Source organism: Caretta caretta, chromosome 1 (genome assembly GCF_965140235.1).
Source record: "Caretta caretta isolate rCarCar2 chromosome 1, rCarCar1.hap1, whole genome shotgun sequence".
NCBI lineage: Eukaryota > Metazoa > Chordata > Testudines > Cheloniidae > Caretta > Caretta caretta.
Genome location: NC_134206.1, coordinates 53,596,603 through 53,613,517, shown reverse-complemented (window position 1 = coordinate 53,613,517; position 16,915 = coordinate 53,596,603). Strand labels below are relative to the sequence as shown.

Below are 16,915 nucleotides of genomic sequence, written 5' to 3'. Positions count from 1 at the left end.
GTTCTTTTTTTTTACAAAAATCATTCACTGGCATTAATACCACTCAGTATCTCAATCTATTTCTTTTCAGAGGCGTGCCGCTGATAATTTGAGGAGACATCATCAATACCAGGTGAAGGCTCGTTTTTGTTTTTTTTTTAGCATGGGTAATTATTAGAGAGGGATGGGAGAAGATTTACCCTGCCCCTCCCCCCACATATTCTTTAACTGAAACAATTATTTTTCATTCAGAAAACACTTTGATGAAACATTTTGACTGGCTCTAGGAATTTTAAAATTTTTGTAGTGACTTAGAAATGGAAGCAAAAGTGCAGTTGGTTCAGTGACTGCATGTCCAGTTAGCATTGCCAGAGAAACTAACACATTATTTTAAATCTTTTAGGAAGTGATGAGAAATCTCGTTAAGCGATACGTTGCCGCAATGATAAGAGATGCCAAAACTGAAGAAGGACTCACAGAAGAGAATTTTAAGGTGACTATTTTCATGCTTATCAATTTAATAATAAAATGTCAAATGACTACAGAGCATCAAACAAACAATCATGCAACTACCATTCACTTACAGCTTAGAGGACAGTCTGTGTGACTTCCCTGACTACACGCATACATTATGCACACAAAATCTTGCTCCTTTTTTTTTCTTTCCAGTACAATGTCTTTAGACTTTCAATTATGGGCAGCATAGCCTAATGATTGGTGTCAAATGATCTGTGTTCTATGCTTGGCTATGCCAATGGATTACTAGGTCAGTTTGGGCCAATCATTTAAACATTGTGGACCAGGCTTTTTCCAGTGGAAGAACGAGACAACTCAATTGGCTAGCTGGGGATCTTCTCTGTGTCGGGGAATCCCAAAGTGCAGTAGAGCTTGTGTGAATGACCGGACTGCTAGAGTAAGATGGAAATACTTCTACATCACAGAAAATGAGCTCTTCTGCCATGGAGTACAGGGCTGGATGGAAGAGCCGTCAGGTTAGCTGAGGACTCACTTTATCCTTCAATCTAACAGCAATGAGATAGTTTATAGTAGAACTAAGAATAAGTTTATTAACAAAGAACAGAGATTTAAGTGATACTAAGTGAGAGAGAAAGAGACAGGAATGGTTACAATCTAAACAAAACAAAATACACTTTCTAGTGACTAAAACTAAATTCTAGCAACTTATGTTTTGCCAAAAACATTTGGTCACTTACAGCAAGCTATCAGCAGCTCCTGCCCTTCAGGCCAGGAGAATCAAACTTTCCCAGGCTCAGAGGGTGCTGTTCCTTATGTCCCCTAAGTGATGGATAACCAGAATGTCTTTTTTCTCCCCATATCTTTTCCGAAGTCCATTGTCTTTGTCTCAAAAGCCAGGCAGACTTACTTGGATTGCAGACTCACAACCCTAGAGAGTTCACTAAGTGCTTTCCTCCATTGCTTATTAGTTTGATTGCTTGGTTTACCTTATATGTAAATGTACTTTCACTGTCCTCTGCCTGTAATCAAGCTCGTCAGAGAGAGGAATCCACACTCTTGTGTCTAGAGCAGGCCTGATTTGTACACTGCCTGTGAAATGCATTTTAAGAACACATTTCCAGCACACATACATAACTCTTTGTATACATCCCGTTCATACATCACACAAGGATTTCTGGGACCAGCATGTCACCAGTTTACATGTGATACCTTACATGACACCTCTTAGATATGTGTTATGACAACAGTGTGTTGGGGATTATGTGTATCAGGGCTAATATGATGCTGGCAGTTAAGTGCTAAAGTGAGGAAAGATCATTTGATGATGACCTGATCTTGGAAGGGTGATGAGGTTATACTGGTCCTGGTTCCTCAAACTGTGGACTTCAGAGGAAATGATATTCTTAGTGTCACTGGGTGACAAACCATAAAATTCAGCTATTAAAACTTGCTAAACCAAAAGGCTGGAAGCTTCTTTAAACTATCCAGTCATCCTCTGTCTGTACATTTCGGCAGTTGGCATTGAGGGGCTCTTAGGGCACAGATCCCCCCTTCCCTCCTTTCTTTTAATCAAAGATTAAATTCCGCAGATCTTGATGAAGCTAATGGGAGAGAGGATGACCTCACCCACCACACCTCTTCCATTCACTGCTGTGCCTTTCCACTCTTACAGACTCTCCCTAGCACCCACACACTGATACACTTAAAACACACAGTTCCTGGGGCCATCCACCTGGAAGTTACTGCACCTTGTAAAGGGTAATAACATTCGGTGGGTTAAGGAATAGCAGTGAAAATGTTCTGCCTGTATAGGAGTAGCACAGTCTAGTGAGCCAAACATAGATCTGGGAGGTAAGACAGCCAGAGTTCTCATCCTACCACTGCCAGTGATTTGGACAAGGGGTCTTGGGCAATTTACGTAAGCTCTCAGGCTTTCTTCTGGCAAGTATTAATATTTGTTTCTTCACCTTCCATGGGAATTGTGAGGACTGATCAGAAGCATTTGCAAAGCACTTAGAAGATGTCAGAGAAAAATAAAAATTAACATCCATAATACTATGTATTTACAAATGAACATATTTGCTAAAACATTCAGGTGGTGTTCTTTATTACAAAGAGAAAACCAAACGAAACCAAAACAGCTTCCCAAGTTTTAAATGCTTCCTATATCTTCCTAACTTTTTAGGAGTTAAAGCAAGATATTTCCAGCTTTCGTTTTGAAGTCCTGGGTTTGTTGAAAGGAAACAAGCTTTCTAATTTGCAAACTTCAAAAATCAACAAAGAAGCCTCTTCTTTGTTAGAGACTGATGAAAACCGTGAGAGTGGAGGAAATGAGAAAGTAAAGAAAAAGAACTTCAGCCTTTTTGACATAACAACACTGATTCATCCAAGATCAGCTGCTATAGCCTCTGAACCACATAACATAAGCAATGGAACTGCACTGATGGTGTCCAAGCCCATAAAGGAGAAACAAAAGAGAGTGAACTTTGTAACAGACATAAAAAGCTTTGGATTATTTCATAGACGATCGAAAACAAGCTCTTTGGAACTGAGTGCAAATAAAATATACTCTGTATCTGAAGAAGTTTCACAACAACAGGTGGACAAACAATGCAAGAAAACTACTGAACTGGAAGGGGAAAAATTGGTCATGAACTGTGAATTAAGCGTCCAAGGTCTCAATGAAAAGTGCATGCTAACAAACAATAAGCAAACCGACAGCGAGACTTTGGATTCACAGCACGAGGAGAATGATTGTGCTGTGGAAACCGAGAAGACAGAGGTACAGGACTCAGACCCCCCCACACCAGAGGATTTGCTGGACAAGAAGTTGGACATTACCAGTGACTCGGAGATGAACGAAGAGACAGTTGTTCAGGATGATTATGTAACAACGAGGTTGTGATGCAAGTGGGAGTGAGCATATACAAATATATATATTTTGCAAAGTGCTTTTTTGGGCAGGATGTTTTAAAAGTTATATTAGAAAGTATAGAATTACATTTTATAGTAGTCAACAACCATGGCACATGAAGTTGTAACATAATTAGGTGAGGGAAAGACAATAGAGGAACCTTCTGTTTTGTAGCCTGCTTTAGCTTTCACAATTTGTTTTACATTTTTTAATCTTGTATTCTTGTACTGTTGCAATAACCCACAGAAACTTTTTAGCTACCTTTTTTCAATTAAAACTAATGCAATTTCTCTCATATGATAGTTGACTCCTATGATAAATATTTTTCTATGCAAATAAAAAGTAGCTTAATCTTGTAAGCCTTTACTTAACTTTTTTAGTTCCTTAAAGATAATGGGCAGCATAATAATCCATAAGCAGTTTCTGTCAATACAAGTATTAAAGGGGTAGAAATTTGATTTGCTTCAAATGTTATGGAAATCAATGAAAACATAATATATCATTTATTTATTGAAAGAGTGTTAATAACTGTACATTATGAATAATTTTCCTATTTGGTTATTTAAATATACTTCCTCCTCCCCCATATAGTTATGACCCTACTGGTGACACTGTTAACATTTAATTTGCAAAAAAAATTGGGTTGTATAAAATGTTTCCTTTCTTATAGTAAACAAAATGTTTATGGCTTGCTACAATTTTATGCCTGTTTATTCTGAAAGAATCCACAATCAGTACCAGCTATTATTTCTCCAAACATCTGCTTTTTCCAAATGTGGACAAACTATGCACTTCAATATACAATTGCTCAGTAGCTTCTGCCTTCATATTACAACTGCATTTGCTAAGGGCGAGATTACTTCAGAAAAAAATCCTCCTAAATATTAGAAAAATATGACAAATTGCTAGGAATATTTGAAAGGCAAACCTATCAGAGGTTTTCTGGATCATCACAGAGTTTGGGGGAACCTAATGGATGATTTTATACAAAATACTTAGACATTCAAATGTATAATAGAAACCTGATAGTATTTTTCATAAATGATGAGTGATTTATTGTCTTAGTCAAAATGAGTATTTTTAAAATTAAACAGTACGTTTCTTTTTAAGCAGCGACTGGTGTCCTATATTATTAAGATAGAATAAATATAAAAATGTACACTACAAACTAAAGAAAAGCCCATAGAAACTTTTGAATACACCACAGTAAGGTAGCCATTCCATTCTTAAATTCATCTTGTGGTAGGTTTTACAGTTTGTATTGTCCTGTGTTAGGGGATCCCAGCAGACAGAATTACCATATATACTGGACCCTAGGAAGTACATATCAAAGGTGGAATTAACCATGGATGGCACCTTCTCCCTGATTTTGTGAGCTGATCAGAAACCAGATGTTTACGGACACATTTTCTAAAGTTCCTAAGTTGCCCCTACAGCATGCAAGTGCCCTTGCATGTGAAAAACAGGTAACCGTGAGCTCACGTGAGTTTTGCATGCAAATATTGGATTTGAATATTCTCTCCTTTAAAAATATACCTCACAGTATAGCTTCTATGTTTGTGTTCTGCATTTCCTTTGATTGTTAGGCTAGCTATACAGCAGTTCACAGACTGATACGGTTATTCCATGATGTGGCAGCGACTGCAGTAAGCTCAGCTGGTACTGTGTCTCTTCAACCAATATTGCCTGATAATACTTCTTCTGTACAAACTCATTCTCCAAAGCAAGAGTCCAAGCGTTCTGTTCATTTCAGTAGGACTTTGTAAAGCAGAAATAATCGCTAGCGCAAGTTATATGGTCTGATACAGCTGTATAAACGTTTCCCAAAGTGCTACTTTTACCACAGGAGCGCCTCTAGCAGCAGCCATAGCCTTCACACACTGAGCTGGACCAAAACCATAACCGTGAACGGCACCGAAGTGAGCTGTGGCTCACGAAAGCTCATGCTCAAATAAATCGGTTAGTCTCTAAGGTGCCACAAGTCCTCCTTTTCTTTTTGCGAATACAGACTAACACGGCTGTTCCTCTGAAACCTGTCTTTTTCTTTGGAGCTTCAGATAAAAGGAACCCCCCCTCATGGCCCATTGTGCTAGGCGCTGTACAAACACAGAATAAAAAGATGGCTCCTGTACCAATGAGCTTACAACTGGAACCACAATAATAATCATCTAGGCTTGCAGAGATGTTCATGCTTTCAGCTCCTACCATGCAATGATTTCCAAGCAGGAGTAAGCTCCAGCGATGGAACTTGTTGTTTTCTTTGACTACCCTTATTAGTATTAAACTTGGTGGAAGTAAGTATTTTCCCCTCTTCTGCCAGAGAAATACTAGGGATCAAAATTGTAGTCCCTGAGTGCAGCTCCCATTAACATTAATACAATAGGAGCAGCCAAAAAGAACAGAAAAATAAACCACCCTGAAAAGCATTAGCTTGTAACTCAGCACTATGCAGACAGACTGACCCCAACACTGCCCTTGTTGCAGTGCTCCTGCTCTCCCTCTTAACATGGCTCACACTGGGAAAGCCTGTGGTCGGAAGGCATGCTCCCGCACTATTTGCCTTGGATATGATATCATGAGGGAGCAAAACCATATGTCACACTGAGCAGGAGCCACAGATCTGCAACCACTCTTCACTTTGTGGACCCGGAAAACAAAAAAGTTCAGATTTTAAATCACTACTATAGTGTGCTGAATGACTCCCACCCTATCTGTTTATTTGGGGCATTCAGCTGAAATTTGACATTCTTTTGTTTTATATTTTTAGGTCAAGGTTAAACAAGAAATCCTGCAAATACCTTCCTACCCAGTTATAGGACAAACCCTATAATTGGGGAGCGAACAATTCTGAGGGAATCTTGTACCTTAGCTATAACTATAGACAGATGCAGAATGTGTGAAAGTGCAAATACTACAAAATTTCTGATCTTTCTAAAACTTCCTCTTTGGCAACATCTTTGCCTAAGGGCATGGGAAGCCTTCCCTCGCAGACACATGATACCGAAGCAAGGGACTAGCCCATTAGACCTCTGCTTCAAATTCTGCCATATTTGGGCAGTAGGGTGAAAAACCCATTTCCTTTCTGTATCCCAGCTGAATATATAATTATGGCCTGGAAAGGGGATGTGTGGAGGGAACGGGGTGGTGTAGGAGTAGGCTTGAGTCAGATTTGAGTCACACAATGTGAAATGAAGGAAATAAGGCAATACATTTGTCTGATCCAGTTCTTGGCATTTGCTCGCACAATACAGTATGTACCATTTTCTTCTCATTTTAGTGCAGTGATCACAAAGAGACATATTAGCTATCTAACTTTGTAAAGGGGAAAAGTAAACAGATATAAATTAAAGATGTAATCTAGTCCACCTCCCTTCCCATGGAATTGTTTCTGTCTGCTGTATAATTTTGCTGGGTGTAAACTAATTAAGGTGGTAGGATATAATTGGTTAGCTAATCATGTTACAATAAGTTAGGATTGGTTAGGTAAATTTCAGTAAAATGATCAGTTAAGGTATAGCTGAGGCTATTACTATATAAATTAGGGGTAAACAGGAAGTAAGTTGGGATTCGAAAATAAGGAAAAAGGAACTTGGATTTAAGCTTGCTGGAAGGTCACCCCAATAAACATCAAATTGTTTGCATTTTTGGACTTCGGGTATTGTTGCTCTCTGTTCATGCAAGCAGGACCAGGGACGTGAGAGGGTGAAGGAATAAGCCCCCTAACAGAGATACCCTGTGATATGCCCTAACCATTGTATTGTATAATTTGATCTTTCCATTGCACATGGAACCAACCCAAGTTGTAACCAGGGTAAGGTTACAAGAAGCAATGGTCTCAAGTTGCAGTGGGGGAGGTCTAGGTTGGATATTAGGAAACACTGTTCCACAAGGAGGGTGGTGAAGCACTGGAATGGGTTACTTAGGGAGGTAAATCTCCATCCTTAGAGGTTTTTAAGGCCTGGCTTGACAAAGCCCTGGCTGGGATGATTTAGTTAGTGTTGGTCCTGCTTTGAGCAGGGGATTGGACTAGATGACCTCCTGAGGTCTCTTCCAACCCTGATAGTCTATGATTCAATGATTCTAAGGGAACCAGATGCCTAAAATATCTGAGGATGTGGGTCTAAATGACTAATTTGGTCAAGTGTTTTTTAAGCGATTTACTATAGCTTATTTGGGGGGAGGCTATTGTTTTTCCTTCTCATGCACAGGCCCCAAAAGGAGCTAAAAAGAAATGTTTATTTTTGTTTTAAACTGAGGAAGGCTGTTCGTTCATGGTCACCACAACAGGAGATGGATCAGGCCCTAAACATCTGCTTCTTTAGTTTCTTTTACCTGTCATCTATTCCTCCCTTATTTGCCGCTTTCTATTGTAAATACTGTCTCTTCAAACAAATATGTTCAGTATGGCATTTTAGGAGCATCAGTGTTGTATTTGCAATTGCAACAGATGGAGTGTTCAAGATGTAGCAGCGCTGTGCATTTCGGCCTCAAGGAAGAGTTGAGCTCCCAAAGAGGGTATGATCACTAATGTACACTGCTCAGGAAATTAGTAATATAATCTCACTCAGACAGAACTCATGGGATATTCTCTCACTCCATGAATTCAGTATGATCAATTCATAAGACCTTGTATTTTATTTTAAATTATTTAATTTGATTTTAAAAAAACAGGAAGAGCATTACTAGATTTGTCTCTTGTGGTCAACTTAAAACAACATGGAATACAACATTATTTTATGCTTTTTTCAGTCAGGCAATAAAAGCCGTGTTAACTAATATGGATAAAACTGTCCTCTGAAAATTAGAATCTAAACTTCCGCAGCAGAAAGAAGACCCCCCCCAACCTCCCTCCCCCCCCCCCCCCCTCGGCCCACCACCACCTTTCCTTGATACCTGGTAGAAAAGCTTTAAAGCTTCAAATGCAAAATCTGAAGGATCAATGTGAGAATGGGTTTTCCAGACCTAGGTTTTCCAGGTTTTAGTGCAATAATGCCTTTAGCATATCTGAAAACATTCAACTAATTTTATTCAAACCTAATGGACAGCCTACTTGGCTTCTGAAATATAATCCAAAGAGGGTAAGTATTGATATCTTTAATACCCAGAACAGTACAATAAACCAGCCTGGATAAAAGTTTAATCATTTTTGTAAATTACACATCATATACTAGCAAAGAGATGTATATGATGCCATTGTTAAGTAAAGTAGAGGTAAGTAAGCATGGACAATATCTGTGTGGTCAAGTCAGTCAGGATCTCTGTTTCATCAGAAAATGCTGATTAGTTGACCCACAATGTGTCAAGGAAACATCTCTGGTTTGACAAACTTATACTGAAGAATTGGCAGGGTTCTGATGGAAACCTGCCTGGTTTCCTGGTGAGCTAATAGGCAGCCCATACTTTCAGGGTCCATGACTCTGGGACAGCCCTGCCATACAGACTGCCCTGAGGCTGGGAATTCTGGGCTTCCAAGTATTTGCAGCTGGGGATTCTGGGCTTCCAAGTATTTGCAGCTCCTGTGCAGTCCTATGAGGACTGCACTAGGACTAGGGACCCCGGGGCTTCTAGGGTCTGCGACTCTGGGGCAGCCTGCATAGTGGGGCTTCCAGGGTTCCTGGAGTCAGGATCCTGAAAGCACCAGGAGCCCGAGCTATAACTGAAGCTTGGCTTCCAGATTCACAGGAGGGAGCCTGAAAGCACTGGGAACCCTAGAGATTCCAGACTACCAGGCCAGCTGGCTCATAGGCTGGCTGCCTGAATAGCTGTGGTGAAACTTGTATCATGATTAGTGGAACTCGAGTCAGAGGTCCAATGTTCCTTTGAGGGACTATTATTGACATGACACCAGTAGAATAGGGAATGCATGGAGTTAGATTGGAAGCAGCACAGCCATGTGGACAGAACACTACAAAGGATTTAATAAAGTTCCACTTGTTCAACTTAACTGGCATTCAGTTTCACTTTGTGAATGAAACGTGATGGCAATATCTGAGTTGTGCGTTCTCTGCAGTGCAGAAGCTGGCAGCGTGATCCATGAATCTTGGCCTGAAGCCCACTGAATCCTGGATTTTTGCAGACACAAACCTAGCCCAACGATGTACCTGGTGAAAGGAGGCGTTTCAGCTGCACACTGGCCTGGCCATGCAGGAAGACAACAGCAGAAAAGTAAAACTGTTATTCTCTCTTATTGGGGAACAAGGCAGAGACATCTGCAGCACTCAGAAACTCATCACTGCCGCAAGTATCCCAGCACCTTTAGGAGGCCTGGGGACTTATTGCTCCCCAAGGCAGAATGAGCGACACAGGTTTTTCACTGGAGACCAGTCCAAAGGGGAGGGGATAGAACCCTATGTTACTGCCTCATTCACACCGACAGCTACATGATGTTTTGGGGACTTGACAGACTCCCTAATTCATGACAAAATAGTCTGTGGCATTGGGATCACCACCCGTGGGAGCAGCTGTTCTGGGAAGGCAATACTCACAGATGCTTAGAAATTGCATGTGCAGCAGAAGCCTCAAGAGAAAGGATAAAAGCCCGAGGAGGCACAATACTTACAGAAGAACATGAAGTAGGGCAACAGCAAAGCAGAGCAGGTGGTCAGGGTTACATACCCACAGTGAGATGCATTTACGGTGGGAAACCTCATGACTGGGTCAAGGAGATGTGTCCTAACCAGGAGAGCATTGAAAGGAATTTGATAAGTTAAACTCTTTTAGCTGTGTGTGCAAGGTCAAAGGAAGGTTCCAGAAAGATTCAGTCCGACTTGTACAAGAGCAGGAGGGCAAATCACACAGCAGGGTTGACGCAATGACTCTCCCTGAGTCCAAGAGCCTATCAAGTTCAGGCAGTCAGGACAGGAAAGCAACAGGAGACAATATCAACCTCTATGTGTACAACAATGATAGTATGGAAACTCGCTGTGAGATATCAGCTGGGTAGTGATACCTCCTGCAATGTCACAACATCGAGTGGCTTGGACTCGGACACATCCACGACAGAGAACTGGTGCACTCTAATAATGTACAATGGCAGCATATATGCAGCTCGTAGGAAAATGTGACCTCATAGTAATAAGCAGATGGCACCAACTAAAGTTTATGGTAAGCACCACAACCCCCTCTTGGGAAATACAGCCGTACAACCCATGGAACTGATCAGGATGTAGCATCAGAATTTTATAACTGCAGTGCAAGCAGAAGTGGGAGACTCAGAAACAATGGACAAAATTTGAAAAGCACATGGAGATATTTTCAAAGTTGACAGGTGCCTCAAAGGAAATTGTGACTGTAAGAAGACCCCACAGTGGAGGCTTCTTGAGGCTTCTGCTACACATGCAATTTCTAAGTGCCTGTTAGTGTAAGATCGCCTTCTCAGAGCAGCTGTTCCCATAGGTGTTGAGCCCAAGTGTGCTTGCCATGAATGAAAATTCCTGTGGCAGTCCATAGACCAGTACATGAGGAGCTAAAAAGTCTGCAGAGCAGGGGTATCATAGCACCTGCAGAGGCCAGTGCCACATGGTGATGGTAAAATAGCCATCAGGCAAATTTCTCCTCTGGATAGGCCCAAAGTCATGAACAGGGCACTGAAATTATCCACTGCCCACGACTGCTGACTTGTTGCCAGAATCTTTATGGTCTGTGATGAGAAGAGTAGATTTTGGCACGTAAGCCTGGATAAAGAGTTCAGCAGGCTGACGGCTTTTGCAACACCATTTGGTCACTTCAGATGCCTGCACGTGCCAATGGACATAAGCCCAGCATCAGGGGAGTTCCAAAAATGACTCACAAAATACTGGAAGGACTGTCTGGGGTGAAAATAAGTGCAGATGATATCCTTATTGGGAGCAATGATACAGAAGCTGAACAAGACCAGTACAGAAAACTACAAGCCTTTCTCCAGCAATACAAGGACTTAACCCCAAAAAAATGCAACACATCAGCATGAGGTGACGTACACTGGACATCCGCTCACAAGAGAGGGACTGAAAGCAGATCCCAACAACATCAAGACAGTCAGAAACATGCCAGCTCCAGTGGATGTGAAAGGGGTACTGTGCTTCATCAGAATGATACATTTTCTGTCCAAGTTCTGTCTACACCTGGCTGCAGTAGAGGAATCCATATGTCAGCTCAGGATCTTGAGTGGGACCGGGCAGTTTCCCAGCACTGAAAGAAATCATAACAGATGCCCCTGGCCTGAAATATTACCAGCCAGGAAAGCCACTGACACTTTAGTGTGATGAATCAGAGAAAGGATTGGATGTAGCTCATTTACGGAAGCAGCTTGTTGCTTAGGCCAGCAGAGCCCTGTCAGCAACTGAACCGGGGTACACCCAAATAGAAAAAGAGCTTCTGGCTGTGGTATTTGGAGTGGAGCGATTCCACCAGTACAGCTATACCCACCCAGGAATAGTAAAATCAGACAACAAAACCCAGTCACGGCAAAGTCCCTTAGTGCTTCAAAGAGATTGCAGCACATGTCGATGTGACTCTAGTGCTACCAGGTAGAAATCAGATATTGTCCAGGATGACTGTTGGTGTTAGCTGACACCCTGAGCAGGTCACAGATACCCAGCATAAGCAAGTTGGGGCTCAGGACATTGAATCCATTAACATGCTGTACTATCTCCCAGGTTCAATAGTGCAGCTATTGGAAATCTATGAGGCTATGGAAAAGGACTACAGACAGTCAAGAGACAGATACTAGCAGGGTGGCTAGAAGACAAAAGTCAAGTACTGGTAGAAACAGAACCATATTTTCAAATTAAAGATGAGCTGAGTGTGCAGGATGGAATCATATTTCCAGGACAGAGAGATGTTGTTCCTGCCTCATTACATGAAGACGTCAAGCATATATGCCTTACACTTGGGCATTAACAGCTGTCTTATACAGGCACAAGAGTATGTTTACTGGTTGGGAATAAGTACGTGTAGTGAGGCGGCTGCCCGACTCCCAAAGAGTAGGGGTTAAAAGTCAGCCCTTGGAGAGGGCTGGGCTGAGGGCCAATAGGAAAAGTCTAGGAGGCAGCCAATTAGGGGCAGGCTGGGCCCTATAAAACAGCTGCAGGGCCAGAAGGCAGAGAAAAGTCTTTCTCTAGCTTTGGAGAGAGAAGGACCTAGCTGCCTGAAGGAGCAAGGGTACCTGAGGCTGAGCAGTGCTGGGGAAGGGCAGAGAAGCTCCAGCCTGGCAACTCCCCAGAAGGTACTGGGGCTTCAGGGATACAGCCTGGGGATAGGTAAAAGCAGCTTGTCCTACCCCCTTGCCAATGATGCGGGGCCATTACAGACTGCAGTTTGCCCCAGTGAATGGGGGCTAGATGAGGACTGGCAGTAACCATTGAGGCAAGGTTGGCATATGGGGAGGGGGTTCCCCTGGGAGGGGAGACCCAGAGTGTGGGGGTACTGCAGTGGGCAGAATGCCAAAGTAAGGGGCACTGGGGTCCAGGAGGGACACGGGGGCCTGAGGCAGGCAAAACACTGGCCAGCAGCAGGTGCTCCGAGGGCTGGAAAAGAGCTAATTCCTGGATGACCAGCAGGAGGCACCGCACTGGTGAGTCTGAAATCTGCTACAGTAGTCAACTACACTTCTTGACAGATGGGTTTGCACACCTGCTGGTTGTGTGCTAATCTCCAGCAGAAGAAGACACTGTTAACACATGAGCTGCCTTCCCAACCACAGGCAAAAGATGGGACTTGACTTATTTACCTTCAAGGAAATGCAGTACTTTATTACAGGAGACTACTATTCAGCATTTTGGGAGGTTGATTCCCTGCCTGATACAAGAAACAAGTCAGTGTTTAGCAAATGGAAGGTCCACTTTGTGAGATGTGGCATTCCAGACACTATATTCACGACAATTGACCCCATTTATCTTGGGAGGATTCAAGGAATTTGCACACAAACGGAAGTTTGACCACTACACCTCCTCCCTACTATATCCACAGAGTAATGGTAAGGTGGAATCTGCTGTGGAAACAGCTAAGAGTCTGTTACTAAAGGCTGTGTCTTGAGGTTCTGACCCTTTGTTAGCTTTTTTGGCACACTGGAGTACCCCATTCAAGGGGTGCCAAACCAAACCAGTGCAGGCACTGAGGGGACAAAGGATCAAAGCTCTACTACTAATGAGGGGAGAACTTTTGTAGCCAGAATGGAGACATTGGGAAGAGGAGGTAGCCAACAATCAGTGAAAGCAGGCATTAGAGTACAACAAGTCAGCCAAGAACCTACCAGCCCTGGAGACAGTTTTGTTAATCAGGGTCACGTGTTTAATCCTGGCTTAGGAGAGATTCAGGAGACTTTTTTTTTCACAGGAATGTAATGTTGCAGGTTGTGATGGCTCCATGTAAGTTTCCCAAATGAATACACTGCTCTTGGTTTTCTGGTCCTGAGCAGCAATCGGATATGCGTGGGTGGAAGCCCCCATTGATTTCAGCAGACTCTACACAAGCGTAAGTGTCTGCCCACATGGGTTCAATTGCAGGCTCTGGACCTTTGTGGGAGAACCTGATTATCATTTTAGAGTAATGTCTTAATGTCTCCCTCTTGCAGAGGTGAACACTCTTCCTACGTTGGGGAAAGGTAGAGAATGATCCGTATTTCACTATTCACTAGATCTTCTCTCTACTGTGGATCAAACGAAAAACCCCAGAACAAACACTGCCAAACTTTTGGAAATTCGGATCCAGATTTAAATGTTGCAGGTTGGCTCAGTTCCCATATGAACACAGACATAGCACAGGCATGTTCACTGAGGAACATGCATGTTGGGAAAAAGTTTTCATCATTTGGGGCGGAGGGTCGTTTTGTTTGTTATATTTCCCTATTTTGCTCTGTGCAAATATCCTATAAAAACTGAAGTATTCCCACACACTTGTGCCCTTAAGCCGATGAAGAGAGAACCAGATGTATGACTCTGAGCCAAGGCTTACCCATCAGTCAGCCATGAACTAAGCAACAAAAAGAGGCTGATTACAGAAAATGTATTAGCCTCACCACTAATGTTCTGAAAAAGAGAACGAGAGAGAGGAAAGCTTTTATGTGGAATGGAAATAAGCAATTACTGTCCTCATTTTTCCTGGGAAATTAATTTTCCCTATAAAGATAGTAGTAGAGTCTCACTTGAAATAGGCTCACTACTAAAACTTTGAAATCTTACATTTGGTGTGTTCATTTGGTCTGCTATGAAACTACGTCAATTGTAGAGAAAGCATAGTATCATTGACTTACTTACATCTCCCGACTGAGCGGGAGTGACACTCTTGCACCATGAGCTGCCACTTTTCACACTTGAGTGTGGTTCATTTAGCTCCCTTTACTATGCTTCCCCCCCACTTTGAAAAACAGAGGCAGTTTTAATACAAGAAGGCATTCTTCACTTTGATTCTAAAACTATAGTGTCGTGCCCCTGCATGTTTAAACACAGGCCATGTCTCACTCTGCTGGTCGCTGGATCTCACTGGAAGATGGAGCGATGGCTGCATATAGTTTCTCTGGATGACTATTTAAGATGGCATGGCATTTTAATTGCTTTAGAATTGAAAGACTATATATAGATTTGAGGTACTAGTGCTAATTATTTTATTATTACTACCCCTACTACATCTGCCGCACCAGACTGAGGCCACAGTGAGCACACTGACCACAAGTGAGCAGGGAAGTCAAATGTTAAGTGGTCCATGTTTTTGGCTAGTGTGGTTTCAGGAATCCCTAGGAAGTCATTCAAATAAAGTCCTCTTGCAGTTACGGCTAAATCACTAACATCTATAGATGCATATTATAAATATATCATGTACATGCATCTGATTCTGCCTTCTTGTTCCTTTCTCTTTTTGTCTCTGTTTAATAATTCCTCCTTTCTTCTTTCCATGTTGAGTTCACGTCCCCATGTGCTTTCAGTCTTTTTATTCCCCATGTCCTTTTCCTGTTCCTACATCTCTTACTCTACTTTTATTGAAATTTCTCCTTTGTTCCTTCCCATCCCCTGCTCTCTCTTCACGTCCACCCAGTCCAGTCATTTTTCGCACATCCCTTTCCAATTAGTCCCCCATTCATTCATTCCTTCATTCCTAATGTATTGCTCAGAAATCCATCAGACCTTCTTCCAATATTCTCGCCCTCCTATCCATTTACCCCACATGCACCATGCAGCTGAAAAGGACAGATTTTTATCTCCTCCTGCTGTCTTGATGACCAAGCTGAGGCAAATATTGCAGGGAACAGTGCAATTTTTTTGTTTTCTCCCTCCATCCCTAATAATCAGCAGCAGCTGGTAGGAAGAAGTCCTGCTGTGGGTGCACGTACACACACACACAATGTAATCTCCCGATTTTGCACAGACCTTCATGATAGTTGACCTCTTTGTCAAGTGAAATCTGAACATGATACATGTGCCACCACATTTAATAGCACTCAACGGTTTAAAACAAGAAGTGAATAAAACCATCGCCAATAGAAACTGCAGGTGGAATTTAAACTAGCAGAATATCATTTACCTCCAATCAGTTTGTCTAGGACACTGAGCACAACACTCCTACCCACGCAGAAAGTGCCATCTGATCATTAATGATGATACATGATCTGGATTTGGGTTTCATTTTCATGTCCTATCTGGGTCTTGGTTTATATTTGTTACCCCTTATCCACTAAACTTCATATTCATGCTGGTGCTTTTAAAGCCAGTGCAAGAAGGAAGCTGACATGAAGATAGATGGCAAAGAGTGCTGTAAGCTTTCCCAGATACTTTCTTGGAAATATGCTAACAGACCTTGTTTGTCTTTTGTTTAAGTGCAAATGATTATTAAAAATCATTTGAACCAAAAGACACAGCCTTCCTTCGTCTCATACTTCGTTTATTGCCTTTGAAACAGAAGTTCTCAGTTTTCAACACTTTCCCAGAATGATTTCGTCCCTTACATTCCTTGGGAATAAGAGCTATATACAGGAATAGTCTCTATTAGTCACATTTTCTTTGTTAATAGTGACCTTATGATCTTTGGTTATTTTTCCATTAAGCTATTCTTCTTTATTTAAGACGTGCAGTTGGGTGGGTTTCAATGTAGTGAACTTGAGTGTATTTTTGATATCCAGATGTTTTGCATAATGTTTGTGACATCTCTTTTTACGTGGGATCTTTGAATAATCACAACAGAGGAGAAATTATTAAACAGTCTTTTATCTTACTGTGTTGTTCATAGCGTGGTTGATTGAGTACATTATGGAAACTGAAATGTCTTAGTGACTAAATCTGCATGGGCCTGATCCTGTGTGGTGCTGAACATCTGCTATCCACACAGGAAACAATAGGCCAGATTCCCAGCTGCTGTAAAGAGGCATAGCTCCATTGAAGTCCCTGGAACTACGTCACTTTACATTTGCTGAGGATCTGGCCCCGTAGGAGTAGAGGGTGTTCAACAGCTCTCAGGACCAGGCCTGAAAATTCCTTTTCACCCTTTGTCATTCAGAGAACACAGATGATCTGAACGAGACTGTTTAAAGATGGGCTTGCCAAATATAGCCCACTGAAATCTGTTTCCATACAGCAT

General features: G+C 42.0%; 1 protein-coding gene across 3 annotated transcripts in view; it reads left to right on the top strand.

The window, feature by feature from the left end:
* TRPC4 (transient receptor potential cation channel subfamily C member 4) overlaps positions 1-4,068 on the top strand; it is a 214,576-nt gene extending 210,508 nt beyond the window's left edge. For all 3 annotated transcript variants that reach the window (XM_048848360.2, XM_048848371.2, XM_075128130.1), the window contains 3 exons: positions 71-112; positions 383-472; positions 2,642-4,068. In XM_048848360.2, the coding sequence (XP_048704317.1) occupies positions 71-112; positions 383-472; positions 2,642-3,361 (852 nt within the window). In that variant the 3' untranslated portion in view covers positions 3,362-4,068. The remainder of the gene's footprint in view (positions 1-70; positions 113-382; positions 473-2,641) is intronic.
* Positions 4,069-16,915: the final 12,847 nt, after the last annotated feature.